The 21,499-nt window shown below is 39.5% G+C and overlaps 1 protein-coding gene across 7 annotated transcripts in view; it reads left to right on the top strand.

The window, feature by feature from the left end:
* C4BPA (complement component 4 binding protein alpha) overlaps window positions 1–21,499 on the top strand; it is a 47,115-nt gene that overhangs the window by 13,590 nt on the left and 12,026 nt on the right. For all 7 annotated transcript variants that reach the window (XM_025277794.3, XM_025277793.3, XM_025277798.3 and 4 more), the window contains 5 exons: window positions 16,767–16,852; window positions 17,029–17,223; window positions 17,466–17,648; window positions 19,122–19,322; window positions 20,701–20,892. In XM_025277794.3, coding sequence (XP_025133579.2) covers window positions 16,767–16,852; window positions 17,029–17,223; window positions 17,466–17,648; window positions 19,122–19,322; window positions 20,701–20,892 — 857 coding nt within the window. The remainder of the gene's footprint in view (window positions 1–16,766; window positions 16,853–17,028; window positions 17,224–17,465; window positions 17,649–19,121; window positions 19,323–20,700; window positions 20,893–21,499) is intronic.

Genomic DNA, 21,499 nt, shown 5'->3' with positions numbered 1-21,499 from the left:
TTTTCATTCCAATCCCAAAGAAAGGCAATGCCAAAGAATGCTCAAACTACCACACAATTGCACTCATCTCACATGCTAGTAAAGTAATGCTCAAATTTCTCCAAGCCAGGCTTCAGTGATACATGAACCGTGAACTTCCTGATGTTCAAGCTGGCTTTAGAAAAGGCAGAGGAACCAGAGATCAAATTGCCAAACATCTGCTGGATCATGGAAAAAGCAAGAGAGTTCCAGAAAAACATCTATTTCTGCTTTATTGACTATGCCAAAGCCTTTGACTGGGTGGATCACAATCAACTGTGGAAAATTCTGAAAGAGATGGGAATACCAGACCACCTGACCTGACTCTTGAGAAATCTGTATGCAGTTCAGGAAGCAACAGTTAGAACTGGACATGGAACAACAGACAGGTTCCAAATAGGAAAAGGAGTACGTCAAGGCTGTATGTTGTCACTCTGTTTATTTAACTGATATGCACAGTACATCATGAGAAACGCTGGACTGGAAGAAGCACAAGCTGGAATCAAGATTGCTGGGAGAAATATCAATAACCTCAGATATGCAGATGACACCACCCTTATGGCAGAAAGTGATGAGGAACTAAAAAGCCTCTTGATGAAAGTGAAAGTGGTGAGTGAAAAAGTTGGCTTAAAGCTCAACATTCAGAAAATGAAGATCATGGCGTCTGGTCCCATCACTTCATGGGAAATAGATGGGGAAACAGTGGAAACAGTGTCAGACTTTATTTTCTTGGGCTCCAAAATCACTGCAGATGGTGACTGCAGCCATGAAATTAAAAGACGCTTACTCCTTGGAAGGAAAGTTATGACCAAGCTAGATAGCATATTCAAAAGCAGAGACATTACTTTGGCAACAAAGGTTTGTCTAGTCAAGGCTATGGTTTTTCCTGTGGTCATGTATGGATGTGAGAGTTGGACTGTGAAGAAGGCTGAGCACCGAAGAATTGATGCTTTTGAACTGTGGTGTTGGAAAGACTCTTGAGAGTCCCTTGGACTGCAAGGAGATCCAACCAGTCCATTCTGAAGGAGATCAGCCCTGGGATTTCTTTGGAAGGAATGATGCTAAAGCTGAAACTCCAGTACTTTGGCCACCTCATGCGAAGTGTTGACTCATTGGAAAGGACTCTGATGCTGGGAGGGATTGGGGGCAGGAGGAGAAGGGGACAAGAGAGGATGAGATGGCTGGATGGCATCACTGACTCGATGGATGTGAGTCTGGGTGAACTCCGGGAGTTGGTGATGGACAGGGAGGCCTGGTGTGCTGCGATTCATGGGGTCACAAAGAGTTGGACATGACTGAGTGACTGAACTGAACTGAACTGAACTGATACAGCATGAGGTACCTATCCAAGTCTATATTTTTCCATATGACTTTCCTGTTATCTCAACACCGTTTATTAAAAAGTCCATCCTCAACTTACTGATTTGAGATTGTTTTTGGCTACTATATGGAATTCTCATATATATCTGGGTCTATTTCTAGACTTTCTATTCAATCATTGTTTTGTCTATATATTTATATACACATTGCACAGTCTTCTACTTATTGATGTTTTATAATATGTTTTAATAGTAATATGGATAGTCCTATCTAATTTCTTTTCTAGGATTTTCCTAACAATTTTCCTTGTTTATCTTTCTACATGAACTTTAAAGTTAGGCATGTTTTAAAATCATGTTGGATTAGCTTTTAACTTTGTTTTAGGCGAATAGATTTTTTTTTTTTTAAATGCTGAGTCTTTCTAGACATGAATATGTTATTGTAGGGAAGACAAAACTTTACCTTTACCCTCTTAGGGTCTCTGACTGGGTCTGAGAATTAAGTTGACATAACACAGATTAATAGGAGAAAAGTATACCAATCTTATTTTTGCATGTACATGGGAGCCTTCACAGGAAAGTGAAGGGAGCCTTCACAGGAAAATGATTAGGCCTATGTGCTTATATGTTAATTTTTTTTTTTTTTTACTGGAATATAATTGCTTTCCTATGGCTTCCCTGGTGGCTTAGATGGTAAAGAATCTACTTGCAATGCAATGCGGGAGACCCAGGTTTGATCCCTGGGTCAGGAAGATCCCCTGGAGAAGGAAATGGCAACCCACTCCAGTATTCTTGCCTGGAGAATTCCATGGACAAAGGAGCCTGGTAGGCTAATATCCATGGGGTTGCAAAGAGTTGGACATGACTGAGCAGCTAATGCATGTGTTAGTTTCTGCTGTACAAAAAGTGAATCAGTTATATGTATACATCTATCGCCTCCTTTTGAGATCTCTCCCTACCATCCCACCCATCTAGGTTATCCCAGAGCACTGAGCTGAGTCCCCTGTGCTTTACTATAGGTTCCCACTGGCTAGCTATTTTACACATGGTAGTGTATACATGTCAAACCTAATCTCCTAATCATTCCACTCTCCTTTTCCTGCTGTGTTATATGCCAATTCTCTATGTCTGTGTCTCTATTCCTGCCCTGAAACTAGGTCCATATGTACCATTTTTCTAGATTCCACATACATGCATTAATATACCAAAATCATTTTTTTCTTTCTGACTTACTTCACTCTGTATGACAGATTATAGGTCCATCCACATGGGCCAATTTTGTTCCCTTTTATGGTGAATAATATTCCATTGTATGTATGTACCACATTTTCTTTATCTATTCATCTGTTGATGGACACTTAGGTTGTTTCCATATCCTGGCTACTGTAGACAGTGCTACAATGAACATTGGGGTACCTGTGTCTTTTTGAATTATGGTTTTCTCAGGACATATGCCCAGCAGTGGGATTGCTGGGTCATAAGGTAGTTCTATGTTTACTTTTTCAAGGAACCTCCACACAGTTCGCCATAGTGGCTGTATCAATTTACATTCCCAGCAACAGTGCAAGAGGGTTCCCATTTCCCCACACCCTCTCCAGCATTTATTGCTTGTAGATTTTTGATGATGGCCACTATCATCAGAGTGAGGTGATACCTCATTGTAATTTTGATTAACATTTCTCTAATAATTAATGATGTTGAGTATATTTTCATATGCCTTTTGGCCCTCTATGTCTTCCTTGAAGAAATGTTTATTTAGGTCTTCTGCCCATTTTCTTTTGGGTTTTTTCTTTGATATTGAGCTCTGTGGGCTGTTTATATAATTTGGAGATTAATCTTTTGTCTGTTGCTTTGTTTGCAAATATTTTTTCTCATTCTGAGGGTTGTCTTTTTGTCTTGTTTATGGTTTCCTTTGCTATGAAAAAGTAAATTCCATTTGTTTATTTTTGTTTTTATTTTCATTACTTTAAGAGGTGTGTCCAAAAAGATCTTGCTTTGATTTCTCTCGGAAAAAAGTGTTTTTCCTGTGTTTTCCTCTAAGAATAACTGTACAGTCTTGTAGTAGGTCTTTAATCCATTTTGAGTTTATTTTTGTGTATGGAGTTAGGTAGTGTTCTAATTTCATTCTTTAGCACATATCAATAGCTGTCCAGTTCTCCCAGCACCACTTATTGAAGTGACTGTCTTTTCTTTTATGTATGTTCTTGCCTCCTTTACCATAGATTTGGTGACTATATGGGTTTATCTCTGGTATTTCTATCCTGTTCTATTGATCTATATTTCTGTTTTTGTGCCAATACTATACTATCTTGATTACTGTAGCTTTGTAATATAGTCAGGGAGCCTGAATCTTCCAGCTCTCTTTCTTTTTCAAGATTGCTTTGACTATTCAGGATATTTTGTATTTCCATACAAATTATAAATTTTTTTTGTTCTAATTATGTGAGAAATGCCATTGTTAATTTGATAGGGATTGCACTGAATCTGTAGATTGCTTTGGGTAGCATATTCATTTTCATGATATTGATTCTTCTCATCCAAGAACATGGTCTATCTCTCCAACTGTTTGTGTTATCTTTGACTTCTTTCATCAGTGTTTTATAGTTTTCTGAGTACAAGCCTTTTGTCTCCTTAGGTAGGTTTATTCCTAGGTATTTTATTCTTTTTGTTGTAAATGGGATTGTTTCCTTAATTTCTTTTTCTAATCTTTTGCTGTTAGTGTATAGGAATGCAAGAGAGTTCTTTGCATTAATATTATATCCTGAAACTTTATCAAGTTCATTGATTAACTCTAGTATTTTTCTGGTGACATCTTTAGGATTTTCTATGTATAGTATCATGTCATCTGCAAACAATGATAACCTGGATTCCTTTTTTTTTTTTTTTTTTCATTTTTCTTCTCTGGGTTCTTTTTCCAACCTGGACTCCACTTTTTTTTTTTTTTTCTTTTTCTTCTCTGATTGCCGTGACTAGGACTTCCAAACTATGTTGAACAGTAGTGGTGAGAGTAGACTTCTTAGTCTTGGTCCTGATTAGAGGAAGTGTTTCCAGTTTTTTGCCACTGAGAATGATGTTTGCCGTGGGTTTGTCATATATGGCCTTTATTATGTTGCGGTAGATTCCCTCTGTGTCAACTTTCGGGAGAGTTATTTTTTCCCAAAAATGGGTGTTGAATTTTGTCAAAAACTTTTTCTGCATCTACTGAGATGATCATACTGTTTACATTCTTCATTTTGTTAATGTAGTGTATCACATAAGTTGATTTGCATGTATAGAAGAATCTTTGTATCCTTGGGATAAATCTCACTTGTTTATGAGCCTTTTTGCATATTATTGGATTCTATTTGCTAATATTTTGTTGAGGATTTTTGAGTCTATTTTTATCAGTGATATTGGTGCACAATCTTTTTTTGTGATATCTTTGTCTGGTTTTGATATCAGGGTGATGGTAGCCTCATAGAACAAGTTTGGGAGTGTTCCTCCTTCTGCATTTTTTTGGGGGAGGTTTGAGGATAGGCATTAGATGCTTTCTAAATATTTGATAAAATTTGCCTGTGAAGCCATCTGGTCTTGGGAGATTTTTAATTACAGTTTCCATCTGGTTACTTGTGATTGGTCTGTTTATATTTTCTAATTCCTCCTGGTTCATTCTTGGAAAATTGTCCTTTTCTTCCAGGTTGTCTATTTTGTTGGCATATAGTTGCTTCTAGCAGTCTCTTATGTCCCTTGTATTTCTATGGCATCAATTATAATTTATCCTTTTTCATTTCTAATTTTATTGATTTGAGTCTTCTCCCTTTTTTTCTTGATGATTCTGGATAAGGGTTTATATATTTTATTTATCTTCTCTATGAACCAACTTTTAGTTATATTGATTTTTGTTACTGTTTTATTCATTTCTATTTCATTTATTTCTGCTCTGACCTCTTCTTTCCTTTTACCAACTTTGGTTTTTTATTTTTTTTTCCTGTTGTTGTTCTTTCTTTAGTTTCTTTAGATGTAAGGTTAGATTGCTTGTTTGAGACTATTCTTGTTTCTTGAGTTGAGGTTGAATTGCTATAACTTCCCTTTTAGAATTACTTTTGCTGTACTCCATAGGTTTTGAATTGTCCTGTTTTTGTTGTCATTTGTTTCTGCGTATAAATTTTTTCCCCCTTTGATTTCTTCAATGATCTCTTGGTTATTAAGCAGGGCACTGTTTAGCCTCCATGTGTTTATGTTTCAGTTTTTTTCCTTGTAATTAATTTCTAATCTTGTACTGTTGTGGTCAGAAAAGATGCTTGATACAATTTTGATTTTCCTAAATGTTCCAAGGCTTGGTTTGTGACCAAAGATGTGATCTATCCTGGAGAATGTTCCATGTGCACATAAGAAGAAATTGTATTTTGCAACTTTCAAGTGAATGTCTTATCAATATCCATCAAATCTATCTAGTCTATCATGTCATTTAAAGCTGTATTTCTTTATTTACTTTGTGTCTGGATGATCTGCCCGTTGGTGTAAGTGGGGTGTTAATGTCCCCCACTATTATTGTGCTACTAGCAATTTGCCCTTTTATGGCAGTTAGCATTTGCCTTATATATTGAGGTGCTCCTATGCTGGGTGCATAAATACTTATAATTGTTATGTTTTCTTCTCTGATTGATCCCATGATCAATATGTAGTGTCCTCCCTTATCTCTTGTAACTCTATTTACTTTAAAGTCTATCTTGTCTGATATGAGAATTGCCACTCCCACTTTCTTTTTATTTCCATTTGCATGGAATATCTTTTTCCATCCCCTCACTTTATGTCTGTATATGTCCCTAAGTCTGAAGTGGGTTTCTTGTGAAGTGAAGAAGTGAAGTGAAGTTGCTCAGTCGTGTCCGACTTTTTGCGACCCCGTGGACTGTAGCCCACCAGGCTCCCCCATCTATGGAATTCTCCAGGGAAGAACACTGGAGTGGGTTGCCATTTCCTTCTCCAGGGGATCTTCCCGACCCAGGGATCGAACCCAGGTCTCCCACATTGCAGGCAGATGCTTTAATCTCTGAGCCACCAGGGAAGCCCTTGGGTTTCATGTAGACAGCATATATATGGGTCTTGTTTTTGTATTCATTCAGCCAGTCTGTGCCTTTTGGTTGGAGCACTTAATCCATTTACTTTCAAGGTAATTATTGACATGTATGTTCCTATTACCATTTTCTTAATTGTTTTTGCTTGTTTTTGTTCTTTATTTTCTCTTGTGTTTCATACCTAGAGAATTTGTTGTAAAGCTAGTTTGGTGATACTGAATTCTTTTAGTTTTGCTTTTCTCCACCAAATCTGAATGAGATCCTTGCTGTGTAATCTTGGTTGTAGGTTTTTCCCTTTCATCACTTTATATCCTGCCATTCCCTTCTGGCTTGAAGAGTTTCTGCTAAAAAATCAGCTGACAACTTTATGGGAATTCCCTTGTATGTTATTTCTTACTTTTCCCTTTCTGCTTTTAACATCTTTTCTTTGAATTTACTTTTTGTTCACTTGATTGATACGTGTTTTTTCTTGGGTTTATCTTATATGAGATTCTCTGTGCTTCATGGACATCAGTGGATATTTACTTTCCCATGATAGGGAAATTTTCAACTATAATGTCTTCAAATATTTTCTCAAACCCTTTGTCTTTCTCTTCTGGGACTCCTACAATTTGAATTGTTGGTGCATTTAATGTTGTCCCAGAGGTCTCTGAGACTGACCTCAATTCCTTTCATTCTTTTTTCTTTATTCTGTTCCTTGGCAGTTATTTTCACTCTTCTATTTTCCAGCTCACAAATTGATTCTTCTGGTTCTGTTATTGTTATTAATTCCTTCTAATGTATTTTTCATTTCATTTATTGTATTGTTCACCACTGTTTGTTCAGTCCTTTAGTTCTTCTAGGTCCTTGTTATATATTTGTTGTATTTTCTGGATCTATGCCTCCATTCTTTTTCCAAGATTTTGGATCATTTCTACTGTCATTACTCTGAACTCATTTTCAGGTAGGTTGCCTATTTCCTCTTCATTTATTTGGTCTTGTAGGTTTTTAACCTTGTAATATATGTTTTTGTGGTCTCATTTTTTTTTTTTTTTTGATAGGTGAGGCTGTGTCCCTGTCTTACTTGTTTAGCCTGAGGTTTCCAGCACTGGAGTTGCTGGCAGTTGGGCAGAGCCAGGTTTTGGTGCTGAGATGAGGCCCTCCAGGATAACTCACTCTGATTAATATTCCCTTTGGTCTGAGGTTCTGTGTTAGTCCAATGGTTTGGATGCAACTCTCTCACTACAGGAGCTCACTCCTGACCCCCAGGGCAAAAAAAAAATATATATATATATATATATATATATATATATATAACAATAACAAAGAACAAAAGGTTAAATTAGAAAATTAAAAATATATTAGAAAAAATAAGAACATAAATGAAACAAAAATACAGCAAAAAAGAAGCACAACAGCAAAAAAGAAAAGAGAAGAAAAAGGATGCTGGAAAAGGCTTTGGCTGTAGGGGGGCAGGTCTTAGGAGAGAGTGGGGCTTAGGCAGGTGTGGGGAGGGGGCTCAGGACCAGTCCTGGGAGGTGATGGAGGCAGGACTTAGGGCTCAGCAGAGCTAGAGGGTACCTCAATGGTCCAAGGTTCAGGCAACAGGACCCCAACAGGCATTCCAGGGTCTAAACTGGAGGGGGAAACAATGGTTCCATTCCCTTCCAATCCAATCCCTGGAATGTTTCTCCTTATCTCTTCTGGGCCCCTCACTGGATGGTCCTCACTTGAGTGTGGAAACCCTTCCCCTCCCCCAGATGCATCTCAGGAGCACTGGGTCTACTGGTGTCTACTTTTCCTTCCTCCTTCCCTCCTTCACTCTCTTGCCCCCAGGAACCCTTCAGCTAGAGGGGGCCTCAGAGGGTGAAAGTTCAGGTCTGAGATCCCAGTAGGCTTCCTAGGGTTTGAGTGGGCAGGGGAAATGCTGGCTGTGTTGACTTTTGATCCTATGATTCCCCCAAGGTCTCTCCACATCCCCACTGTGGGTGGCCCTCTCCCAGCTTGGGAATCCCTTTTATCCCCCAAGCTGAGCCTCAGGGGTGCCAATTCCTCCCGCTTCCACTTCTCCTCCCCCTTTCCTTCCCCCCATGTCCTACCTGGTAACACAGGAGTTCCTCCCATCCTTAGGTGTCTGGGGTCCACCACCAGTGCCTGGTAGATGCCCTAGCCATGAGGAGATGTGAACTCCATGTCCTCCTACTCTGCCACATTTACCCCACCCTTTATATATTAGATTGCGCAAAGAATAGTATTTGTGGATCACCTGGAGAAGGAAATGGTAACCCACTCCAGTATTCCTGCCTGGAAAAATCCCATGGGCAGAGGATCCTGGTGGGCTACAGTCCATGGGGTCACAAAGAGTTGGACACAACTTAGTGACTAAACAGCAATGACAGCAATGAAAATATATATGGTGGCTAAAGAGAGATAAGCATTATTTTTAACATGATCTTTTAGTACAGATTTCTCTTGGCCTCAATACTCTTATTTTAGGTGATAAAAATGTTCTTTCCTCCTGATATAGAAAAGTCATCTTTCACATGGGAATTTGGTCTGCTTTCTTGAAGAAAAGGGGAGGTCAGAAGTTTCTTGCATCTGCTAATTTTCGGGTACCTTTAGCTGAAAATAATACTGATGCCAAAGTGGCCTGTTTTGGGGTGCTATACCCTATTTATTTTAGTGTTTTTCTCTTGTTTCTTTAGAAGTGTTTCAATATTTTCTTTCTGCATTTCTTGAAGTGATTAAACCTAGGTATTTTAGTTTTTCTATTTTATTTATTTATTTTTAATTTTTTACTTATTTAATTTTTGGCTGTGGTGGATCTTTGTTACTGCAAGGGCTTTAGTCGAGTTGTGGCAAGTGGAGCTACTCTCTAATTGTGGTGCACTGGCTTCTCATTGTGGTGGCTTCTCTTGTTGCAGAGCACAGGGTGTGTGGGCTTTGGTAGTTTGATGCATGGGCTCAGTAGTTGTGGCCCCTGGGCTCTAGAGTACAGGCTCAATTGTTGCGGCATACAGGCTTAGTTACTCAGCAGTATGTGGAATCTTCCTGGATCAGGGATGAAACTCATATCTCCTGCATTAGCAGGTGGATTCTTTACCACTGAGCCACCAAGGAAGCCCCTAGTTTTGCTACTTTAAATGGATCATTTTTTCCATTAAATACTGTAACATTATATGTGTATTTATACACAAATATACTTGATTTCTGCATGTGAACTTGATGTCTAAGCTAATTTTATAAATTATTTTATTATTTATATTAGTTTTTCAGTTTAATTCTCTTGGGATTACCCAGTTTGCAATCATATCCTCTGCAAAGAGTGATTATTTTACTTCTTAATTTCCATTTTCACACTTTTTTTAATTGTAGTTTTTTTTTTTTTTTTTTTTTTGTCTATATCAGTTATATTAGTTAGGACTAACTCAGGTGTATATATATGGATTTGCTATAGGAATCTGACTTGATAACAGTCTGGCAGCTGGTGAAAGTGTACAGGAGGCTGTTTCTTCTATGTTTGCTACTGTGACCTGAGGTCAGCAGGGCAGGCAGTCAAAAAGGGAAGGTGGATTTGAAGTGGGAGATGTAAAACCAAAAGAAGAACCACATGGCTGAGTGGAGTATAGACTGGAAGTCATGGTATGCACTAGAGTATACCCATGAGTATAGACTGGGGTTCATATTGTTCTTTCATTACCTCTTAACCTTCAACTTCAAAGATGAGAATGTCTTGTAGAAGTTGTTGCCCTTCTCTGCAGTGCTAATGTACTTGGATCAGAAGTTGGACTATATGAAGGAGGACATCCTCCAGGAGCTGGGTTTGCTGTAATTCTGGCTGTGTGTTATGGCACCAAGGTGATGGAGCAGAAAGCAACAATATGTGTGAACTGTAGGCACATCTTATGCTGTGATCTGATCTTTTAAGCATGTACAGAACTTGGCTACTAATTCACTTACAGACCATAATAACTTGGCATTATGCATGAAAGAACATTCTGAAAAAATTTCTCCTTAGGTTCAGTTCAGTTCAGTTCAGTCGCTCAGTTGTGTCCGAATCTTTGTGACCCATGAATCGCAGCACGCCAGGCCTCCCTGTCCATCACCAACTCCCGGAGTTCACTCACACTCACGTCCATCGAGTCAGTGATGCCATTCAGCCATCTCATTCACTGTCGTCCCCTTTTCCTCCTGCTCCCAATCCCTCCCAGCATCACAGTCTTTTCCAATGAGTCAACTCTTTGCATGAGGTGGCCAAACTACTGGAGTTTCAGCTTTAGTATCATTCCTTCCAAAAAATTCCCAGGGCTGATCTCCTTCAGAATGGACTGGTTGGATCTCCTTGCAGTCCAAGGGACTCCCAAGAGTCTTCTCCAACACCACAGTTCAAAAGCATCAATTCTTTGGTGCTCAGCCTTCTTCACAGCCCAACTCTCACATCCATACATGACCACAGGAAAAACCATAGCCTTGACTAGACGGACTTTTGTTGCCAAAGTAATGTCTCTGCTTTTGAATATGCTATCTAGCTTGGTCATAACTTTCCTTCCAAGGAGTAAGCATCTTTTAATTTCATGGCTGCAGTCACCATCTGCAGTGATTTTGGAGCCCAAAAAATAAAGTATGACACTGTTTATACTGTTTCCCCATCTATTTCCCATGAAGTGATGGGACCGGATGCCGTGATCTTCATTTTCTGAATGTTGAGCTTTAAGCCAACTTTTTCACTCTCCACTTTCACTTTCATCAAGAGGCCTTTTAGTTCCTCTTTACTTTCTGCCATAAGGGTGGTGTCATCTGCATATCTGAGGTTACTGATATTTCTCCCAGCAATCTTGATTCCAGCTTGTGCTTCTTCCAGTCCAGCGTTTCTCATGATGTACTCTGCATATAAGTTAAATAAACAGGGTGACAACATACAGCCTTGACGTACTCCTTTTCCTATTTGGAACCAGTCTGTTGTTCCATGTCCAGTTCTAACTGTTGTTTCCTGACCTGCATACAAATTTCTCAAGAGGCAGATCAGGTGGTCTGGTATTCCCATCTCTTTCAGAATTTTCCATAGTTTATTGTGATCCACACAGTCAAAGGCTTTGGCATAGTCAATAAAGCAGAAATAGATGTTTCTCTGGAACTCTCTTGCTTTTTCCATGATCCAGCGGATGTTGACAATTTGATCTCTGGTGCCTCTGCCTTTTCTAAAGCCAGCTTGAACATCATGAAGTTCACGGTTCACATATTGCTGAGGCCTGGCTTGGAGAATTTTGAGCATTACTTTACTAGTGTATGAGATAACTGCAATTGTGCGGTAGTTTGAGCATTCTTTGGTATTGCCTTTCTGTGGGATTGGAATGAAAACTGACCTTTTCCAGTCCTGTGGCCACTGTTGAGTTTTCCAAACTTGCTGGCATATTGAGTGCAGCACTTTCACAGCATCATCTTTCAGGATTTGGAATAGCTCAACTGGAATTCCATCACCTCCACTAGCTTTGTTCGTTGTGATGCTTTCTAAGGCCCACTTGACTTCACATTCCAGAATGTCTGGCTCTAGGTCAGTAATCACACCATTGTGATTATCTGGGTTGTGAAGATCTTTTTTGTACAGTTCTTCTGTGTATTCTTGCCATTTCTTCTTAATATCTTCTGCTTCTATTAGGTCCATACCATTTCTGTCCTTAATCGAGTCCATCTCTGCGTGAAATATTCCCTTGGTATCTCTAATTTTCTTGAAGAGATCTCTAGTCTTTCCCATTCTGTTGTTTTCCTCTAGTTCTTTGCATTGATCACTGAGGAAGGCTTTCTTATCTCTACTTGCTATTCTTTGGAACTCTGCATTCAGATGCTTATGTCTTTCCTTTTCTCCTTTGCTTTTCACTTCTCTTCTTTTCACAGCTATTTGTAAGGCGTCCCCAGACAGCCATTTTGCTTTTTTGCATTTCTCTTCCATGGGGATGGTTTTGATCCCTGTCTCCTGTACAATGTCACAAACCTCAGTCCATAGTTCATCAGGCACTCTATCTATCAGATCTAGGCCCTTAAATCTATTTCTCACTTCCACTGTATAATCATAAGGGATTTGATTTAGGTCATACCTGAATGGGCTAGTGGTTTTCCGTACTTTCTTCAATTTAAGTCTGAATTTGGCAATAAGGAGTTCATGATCTGAGCCACAGTCAACTCCTGGTCTTGTTTTTGCTGACTATAGAGCTTCTCCATCTTTGGCTGCAAAGAATATAATCAGTCTGAATTCAGTGTTGACCATCTGGTGATGTCCATGTATAGAGTCTTCTCTTGTGTTGTTGGAAAAGGGTGTTTGTTATAACCAGTGCATTTTCTTGGCAAAACTCTATTAGTCTTTGCCCTGCTTCATTCCGTATTCCCAGGCCAAATTTGCTTGTTACTCCAGGTGTTTTTTGACTTCCTACTTTTACATTCCAGTCCCCTGTGATGAAAAGGACATCTTTTTTGGGTGTTGGTCCTAAAAGGTTTTGTAGGTCTTCATAGAACAGTTCAACTTCAGCTTCTTCAGCATTACTGGTTGGGGCATAGACTTGGATTACTGTGACATTGAATGGTTTGCCTTGGAAACAAACAGAGATCATTCTGTCGTTTTTGAGATTGCATCCAAGTACTGCATTTCGGACTCTTTTGTTGACCATGATGGCTACTCCATTTCTTGTTAGGGATTCCTGCCCACAGTAGTAGATATAATGGTCATCTGAGTTAAATTCACCCATTCCAGTCCATTTCAGTTCGCTGATTCCTAGAATGTTGACATTCACTCTTGCCATCTCTTGTTTGACCACTTTCAATTTGCCTTGATTCATGGACCTGACATTCCAGGTTCCTATGCAATATTGCTCTTTACAGCAACAGACCTTGCTTCTATCACCAGTCACATCCACAGCTGGGTATTGTTTTTGCTTTGGCTCCATCCCTTCATTCTTTTTGGAGTTGTTTCTCCACTGATCTCCAGTAGCATATTGGGGACCTACTGACCTGGGGAGTTCCTCTTTCAGTATCCTATCATTTTGCCTTTTCATACTGTTCATACTCTCATGCTGGGAGGGATTGGGGGCAGGAGGCAAGAAGGGGACGACAGAGAATGAGATGGCTGGATGGCATCACTGACTCGATGGATGTGAGTCTGCGTGAACTCTGGGAGTTGGTGATGGACAGGGAGGCCTGGCGTGCTGCAATTCATGGGGTCTCAAAGAGTCGGACACAACTGAGAGACTGAACTGAACTGAAGTGAACTGTTCATGAGGTTCTCAAGGCAAGAATACTGAAGTGGTTTGCCATTCCCTTCTCCTGTGGACCACATTCTGTCAGATCTCTCCACCATGACCCGCCCATCTTGGGTTGCCCCATGGGCATGGCTTAGTTTCATTGAGTTAGACAAGGCTGTGGTCCTAGAGTGATTAGATTGACTAGTTTTCTGTGAGTATGGTTTCAGTGTGTCTGCCCTCTGATGCCCTCTTGCAACACCTACTGTCTTACTTGGGTTTCTCTTACCTTGGGCGTGGGTTATCTCTTCACGGCTGCTCCAGCAAAGTGCAGCCATTTCTCCTTACCTTGGATGAGGGGTATCTGTTCACCGCCACCCTTCCTGACCTTCAGCATGGGAAAGCTCCTCTAGGCCCTCCTTCACCTGCGCAGCCACGGCTCCTTGGACGTGAGGTTGGTCCTCCTGGCTGCCACCCCGGGCCTCAGGCGTGGGGGCATAGGGTAGCTCCTCCCGGCCGCTGCCCCTGACTTCGGACGTGGGGTAACTGCTCTCGTTGCCTCCCCTGACCTCGGATGTGGGGTGGCTCCTCTCGGCCGCCCCCCCGACCTCAGACGTGGGGTAGCTCCTCTCGGCTGTTCCTGCGCCATCGCAGCCTGGCACTCTTGGCCACTGCCCCTGACCTCGGAAGTGGGGTAACTCCTCTTGGCTGCAGCCCTTCAGGCATCGGGTCCTCCAGGCTTCTGCCCCTGACGTCGGACGTGGGTAGCTCCTCATGGCCGTGCTTAGTGCACTGGTCGCAGCCACCTGCGCTTAGTGAGCCGGTCGCAGCCGCCTGCCTCCTTGTCTTTTAGCCACCGCCATTTTGGACTCTGCTGCACTCAATATGCCAGCAAATTTGGAAAACTCAACAGTGGCCACAGGACTGGAAAAGGTCAGTTTTCATTCCAATCTCAAAGAAAGGCAATGCCCAAGAATGCTCAAACTACTACACAATTGCACTCATCTCACACGCTAGTAAAGTAATGCTCAAAATTCTCCAAGCCAGGCTTCAGCAATATGTGAACCGTGAACTTCATGATGTTCAAGCTGGTTTTAGAAAAGGCAGAGGACCCAGAGATCAAATTGCCAACATCTACTGGATCATGGAAAAGGCAAGAGAGTTCCAGAGAAACATCTGTTTCTGCTTTATTGACTATGCCAAAGCCTTTGACTGTGTGGATCACAATAAACTATGGAAAATTCTGAAAGAGATGGGAATACCAGACCACCTGATCTGCCTCTTGAGAAATTTGATGCAGGTCAGGAAACAACAGTTAGAACTGGACATGGAACAACAGACTGGTTCCAAATAGGAAAAGGAGTACGTCAAGGCTGTATATTGTCACCCTGTTTATTTAACTTATATGCAGAGTACATCATGAGAAACGCTGGACTGGAAGAAGCACAAGCTGGAATCAAGATTGCCAGGAGAAATATCAATAACCTCAGATATGCAGATGACACCACCCTTATGGCAGAAAGTGAAGAGGAACTAAAAAGCCTCTTGATGAAAGTGAAAGTGGAGAGTGAAAAAGTTGGCTTAAAGCTCAACATTCAGAAAATGAAGATCACGGCATCCGGTCCCATCACTTCATGGGAAATAGATGGGGAAACAGTATAAACAGTGTCATACTTTATTTTTTGGGCTCCAAAATCACTGCAGATGGTGACTGCAGCCATGAAATTAAAAGACACTTACTCCTTGGAAGGAAAGTTATGACCAAGCTAGATAGCATATTCAAAAGCAGAGACATTACTTTGGCAACAAAGGTCCGTCTAGTCAAGGCTATGGTTTTTCCTGTGGTCATGTATGGATGTGAGAGTTGGACTGTGAAGAAGGCTGAGTGCCGAAGAATTGATGCTTTTGAACTGTAGTGTTGGAGAAGACTCTTGAGAGTCCCTTGGACTGCAAGGAGATCCAACCAGTCCATTCTGAAGGAGATCAGCCCTGGGATTTCTTTGGAAGGAATGATGCTAAAGCTGAAACTCCAGTAGTTTGGCCACCTTATGCGAAGAGTTGACTCATTGGAAAAGACTCTGATGCTGGGAGGGATTGGGGGCAAGAGGAGATGGGGACGACAGAGGATGAGATGGCTGGATGGCATCACTGACTCGATGAACGTGAGTGTGAGTGAACTCCAGGAGTTGGTGATGGACAGGGAGGCCTGGCGTGCTGCGATTCATGGGGTTGCAAAGAGTCGGACAGGACTGAGCGACTGATCTTATCTGATCTGATTTTGGACTCCTGTTTTCTATTCTAACTACCTAACATAGGTTTTCTATTTGATTTTTTCTTGTTTCTTGTGCTAAGATTGTATTGCTATAAACTTCCCTTTTAGAACTGCTTTTGATGCATCTCATAGGTTTTGGGTTGTTGTGTTTTCATTGCCATTTGTTTCTAAAGATTTTTTTCATTTCCCTTTTTATTTCTTCAGTAACTTGTTCATTAGTTAGAATGTATTATTTAATCTCCATGTGTTTATTTATTTATTTATTTTACAGTTTTTTCCCCCATAATTGATATCTAGTCTCATAGTATTATGGCTGGAAAAGATACTTGATATGATTTCAATTTTCTTAAATTTACTGAGACTTGATTTCTGACCCAAGATGTGTGAACCTTTATTCTTTAAGGACAATTTGCAGTCCTGCATGTATTGGGTTGTTATAGTTTTCACTGGCTTTAATTAGAGGGCATGGAGGTAGTACAAGGTGGTGCCCAGGAAATCTCCCTACTTTTCAGATATAAACACCATCACCACTGTTGCTTTTAAGCAATCCAATGTCCCATGGCTAATCAGGATTAATCATTTCACTTAGGAAAGTAACATGCTTCTTAGTCTGTTTATTCATTTACTTGAGTACCCAGATTTGATGAAATCAAGTTTCAAGTTTAATTTGCCAGGACAGTAATAAATTATAGAATAAAAGAACAAATGAACAGATACACATCTCATTGCAGTGATAAAATTTTACAGAATGGCATTCCTAATGGAAAGTATTATCTGATAAAATATTATTTCTTAATTTTTAATATAGAATAATAAATCTGTTTGTTCAGACTTCTTTATTCAACTTAATTTATACTAGGAATAATTTCATTAAAATCTTCAATCTTGTCTTATTCAGGTATATCTTAATTGGCTCAGCCAACAGTTATTGTGAACTACAAGATACAGCAGTTGTCTGGAGTGATCCTCTCCCACAATGTATAAGTAAGCAAAGACTCTTTTTGACTTGACTATGAACTTAAACTTTATTACATGTTAGGTAATAATAAAACTCATGTCCCTCATTGTTGCTTCTTATACACTTCATTAGAATTTGCATCATGAATATTAGATTTTAAGGATGACTTCCCTCATTTTTTCTTCCTCTTCACTCATCTCAGTTGCCAAGTGTGAACCTCCTCCAACCATTAGTAATGGGAGACACAATGGTGGAGATGAAGACTTCTACACATATGGCTCTTCTGTCACCTACAGCTGTGATCATGACTTCTCAATGTTAGGCAAAGCCTCCATTTCTTGCAGAGTGGAAAATAAGACAATAGGTGTCTGGAGTCCAAGCCCTCCTTCTTGTAAAAGTAAGTCATAATGATGAATTTTGGTTTGAATTCTTAGTTTAAAAGAAAAAGGAAGGGAAAGGTATTGGGGGAGGTGAAATTATTCAAAGAAAAACTAATTATTTTAATGACACAGTCATTAATTTGGTAAACTGATACTTATGCTGTACCAGTTTGTGGTAACAAATAGCACTGATATGATGGAATCTCATTTTACTGAAGCGTTTAAAAGTTGAAATTTGTCTTTTCTTGTGGATTTTTAGAAGTCATTTGTGTTCAACCAGTGGTTAAAGATGGAAAAATAACCTCTGGGTTTGGACCCATCTATACTTATCAACAGTCTATTGTATATGCCTGTAATAAAGGTTTTCGGCTTGAAGGCAATAGTTTAATCCATTGTGAAGCTGATAATAGCTGGAATCCTCCTCCTCCCACTTGTGAACTCAGTAAGTATGGACCATGAAAGAGTTTCAGTGTTTGGCATCTAAATATATCCAGAAATATTATTGGGAGCATACTTACATGCCTAAGCACATTTGAATCACACTAGAAGTTTAAATTTAGATCAATCCCTCTTTTTTTTCTTGTTGAAAAAAAGGATTACAGTATACTGTGCAAGACCATATAACATCACACAAAGCTGTCACACACAGTTGTAAAGCTTGTGCATACTCCACCCCTAAAGATAGAGTTTAGCATTGTAGAGGTTGCTCTACAATAAGCTGTTTATTGTATGTTTATTTCAACAATTTTCTTGCACTTGATAGAAAATTGCTTTGTTCTAACAAAGATCATATGATAATTGTTTTAAAGATAAACAGTAAAGAGCCCTGAGGGAAAAAGATCTTTTTCTAACTTACACAAAATTTTGTATGGATTAACTATCAATGTAATTCTCATACTCTGAAATTACAAACTCATGTGGATCCCTGAAAATTATCTTAATAGTAATAATAATGACTTGATGCTAGTATAGGTTTATAGCAAGAATTAATTCAATGGATTCTGTCCAGAATTGTGGGCACTAGTATTATCCTCATTTTAAGAATCAGACATCCATTATTTGAAATGTCCAGGTTAGGAAAATCCATAGAGAGAGAAAGTCTTTTAGTGGTCTCTAGGACCTGGGAGAAGACAAGACTAGGGGGTAACTGCTAACAAGTACTGAGTTTATTTTGGGGTTGGTAAAAATATCCAAAAATTGGATAGTGGTGATGGTTGGAAAACTCTGTGAATATACTGAAAACCACTGGATTGTGTACTTTAAATGGATGAATTTTATGTTATGTGACTTGTCTCTCAATAAAACTGTTTAAAAAGACCTTTATCCTTGAAGATGAAAATATAATAAATGTCCAAATCGACGTGTCTGTATTATATTTCCATATTGTGAACCTGTATTATCAGGAAAGAGTGAAGATGACAAGACACAGATTTAGGCTCAAAAGTCCCTTGGTATTTGATTTGTTCTTGACAAACCCTTCAATGATAAAGCTCCTGATGTCATCTGAATAAGAGGAATGGCTCTTGTTTATTTTCTTCTATCAGTCAGGAAACAAGAAAGTTCGATGTGTTTGCCTGGAACATTTCTCCAGCCATACCTACCTAGCAAGCCCAATGTTTCAATTCAGAGACTAAAGTTTGTGATATAAAATGAAGATGAAAAAGAATTCACATTTTAAAAAGTTGGCACAACACACAGAATTCACTTGTCAGTGCCCCTAGTAAGAACTTCTCTGATGCCTTGCACATTTGGATGCCTGTCCTTGTGTGTTTTCTGGTATGGCTGATTCATCAGCCATGGTAGGCTGGCTCCTGGCTGAACGAGGACTTGCCACCCTTTTATATGACAGGCTTGTTGATCATTGTTGCATCCCTATTGAGAGTGTACTTTTCCCTTTTTGTTTCTTTATGAGCAGATGGTTGTCTTGGCTTACCACACATCCCTCATGCCTCGTGGGGAAGATATGACTACCAGACACAAACAGAACAGGAAGTGTATGACATTGGAACTGTATTGAGCTACAAGTGCCAGTTTGGCTATAAGCCAGAGACAGATGGACCTACAACTGTGACTTGTCAGAGCAATTTGAAGTGGAGCCCATACATAGAATGTAAGGGTGAGTTTCTTTTTTTGTAAATCTTTTTGTATATTAAATATTCAGTATGAGCTTGATTTTTTCATCTTAAATGGATGTAATTTTTCCCTCAAGATAAATTTAACATTATATTAATTGAACTGTATATGAACTATTATCGCCAGAAGGGACCATAAATTTCTTGGAGTTTGAGCTGAGAAATTATAATCTTATCCTGATTCAGAATCAAATGAGATACAAGCACAGAAGTCAAATATTACACAGATTAAGTATTAGCTCCAATATTGGTAAAGGTAGAATGTAGAATACAACTCAACCATTGCTTGAGTCAGACCTCCATCACAGCCCTTTCCTCCCCAGTGTAGACTCTGGGTGCTTTGCAGAGGAAAGTCTGTGAAGCAGTCATGAACTCAACCAACTTCAGCGTGACTTGTGTCTCATGTCTCTTGAGTGATGGGACTGTGGGCTGAATGACCTGCCTCTAAAAGACAGACTCTGATCCCTGACTCAGTGTTTTTGCCTCAATGGGACAGGAAGGAGACTGTCTCTAGTCTCACTTGAGAGTAAGTGAGGGACTGAGAGACGTATGGATGCAATTTTATGGGACTCTGCAATTCACAACATGCATTTTTATACCTATCTATGGGAGTCTTGCCATTTTAGAGGTGAAGACACTGAGGCACAGAATACAGGGAACTTTATTCTGTAGATTGGAATTGAAACAATATGTGAAATGCACAAATAATGATAGCTCAGTTGGTAAAGAATTCACCTGCAATTCAGGAGACCCCCAGTTCAATTCCTGGGCTGGGAAGATCTGCTGGAGAAGGGATGACTACCCACTCCAATATTCTTGGGCTTCCCTTGTGGCTCAGCTGGTAAAGAATCCGCCTGCAATGCAGGAGACCTGGGTTTGATCCCTGGGTTGGGAGTGATTACCTGGAGAAAGAAAAGGCTACTCACTCCAGTATTCTGGCTTAGAGAATTCCATGGGCTATATAGTCCATGGGATCGCAAAGAGCTGGACATGACTAAGTGACTTTCACTTTCACAAATAATGAAAAATGGTAGTTCACTTATTGAAAGATTATTTGTTTCACATTAGGAGTTAAAGTTTAATTGCAGTCATTCAAACTCATCTTGTGGAAATAAAAAGAAAGACCTTAATATCACGGAATTAAAATATCATTAATAAAATCTTTTACCACCACTTAAATAAGGTATTGGAAACAAATGAGCTGGAGTGCTTTAGCAAATCAGGGACTGGGAGAACAGACTTGGTGTCCCTTTACCCCAATCTCTCTTCAGTGATGAGATCTTCTAAAGGTAGAAATGGGATTTAGCCATAGGAGCCTCCTCATAGTGATTTTACTATTAGTCGTCTTTTATATATTTTTAGAGGTATGTTGCCCAGAACCAAACCTGAATAATTACGGAAGCATCACTCTACAGAGAAGACTTAGCACTAGTACTCACTGTACCTATATCAGTGGAGATAAGGTTTCATATGAATGTCATAATAAATATATGATTGATGCTACATGCACAAAACATGGCACTTGGAGTCCTAGAACACCAGAATGCAGACCAGGTAAGACCTTATGGAAACACATTTTTTAAAAGAAGTTTTGCATATCAAAATGATGGAGATTATAATTTTTTGCATTTTATTTACCAAGTTTTTAGTGAATATATTTATTTTTCTAACTATATTAAAAATCAATTTTTTTGTTTTTTGTTTTTTTTTGGAAACTTTTATTTTGTTAACTGTGTAACCAATTAACAATGTGGTGATAGTTTCAGGTGAACAGCAAAGGGACTCATGTCTGTATATCCATTCTCCCCAAACACACTTCCCATCCAGGTTGCCACGTAACATTAAGCAGAATTCCATGTGCTATACAGTAGGTCCTTGTTGGTTATCCATTATGAATATAGTAGTGTGTATGTGTCCATCCCAAACTACTTAACTATCTCTTCCCCCATGATTCCCCCTGGCAACCGCAAGATCATTCTCTAAGTCTGTTGGCCTGTTTCTGTTTTGTAAGTTCATTTGTATCATTTCCTTTTAGATTTCACATGTAGGTGATATTATGTGATATTTCTCTTTCTCTGTGTGACTTACTTCACTCAGCATGACAATCTCTAGGTCCATCCATGTTGCTGCAAATGACATTATTTCATTCTTTGTAATGGCT

Source organism: Bubalus bubalis, chromosome 5 (assembly GCF_019923935.1).
Source record: "Bubalus bubalis isolate 160015118507 breed Murrah chromosome 5, NDDB_SH_1, whole genome shotgun sequence".
NCBI classification, from domain to species: Eukaryota; Metazoa; Chordata; class Mammalia; order Artiodactyla; family Bovidae; genus Bubalus; species Bubalus bubalis.
This window is presented reverse-complemented; position numbering and strand designations above follow the sequence as displayed.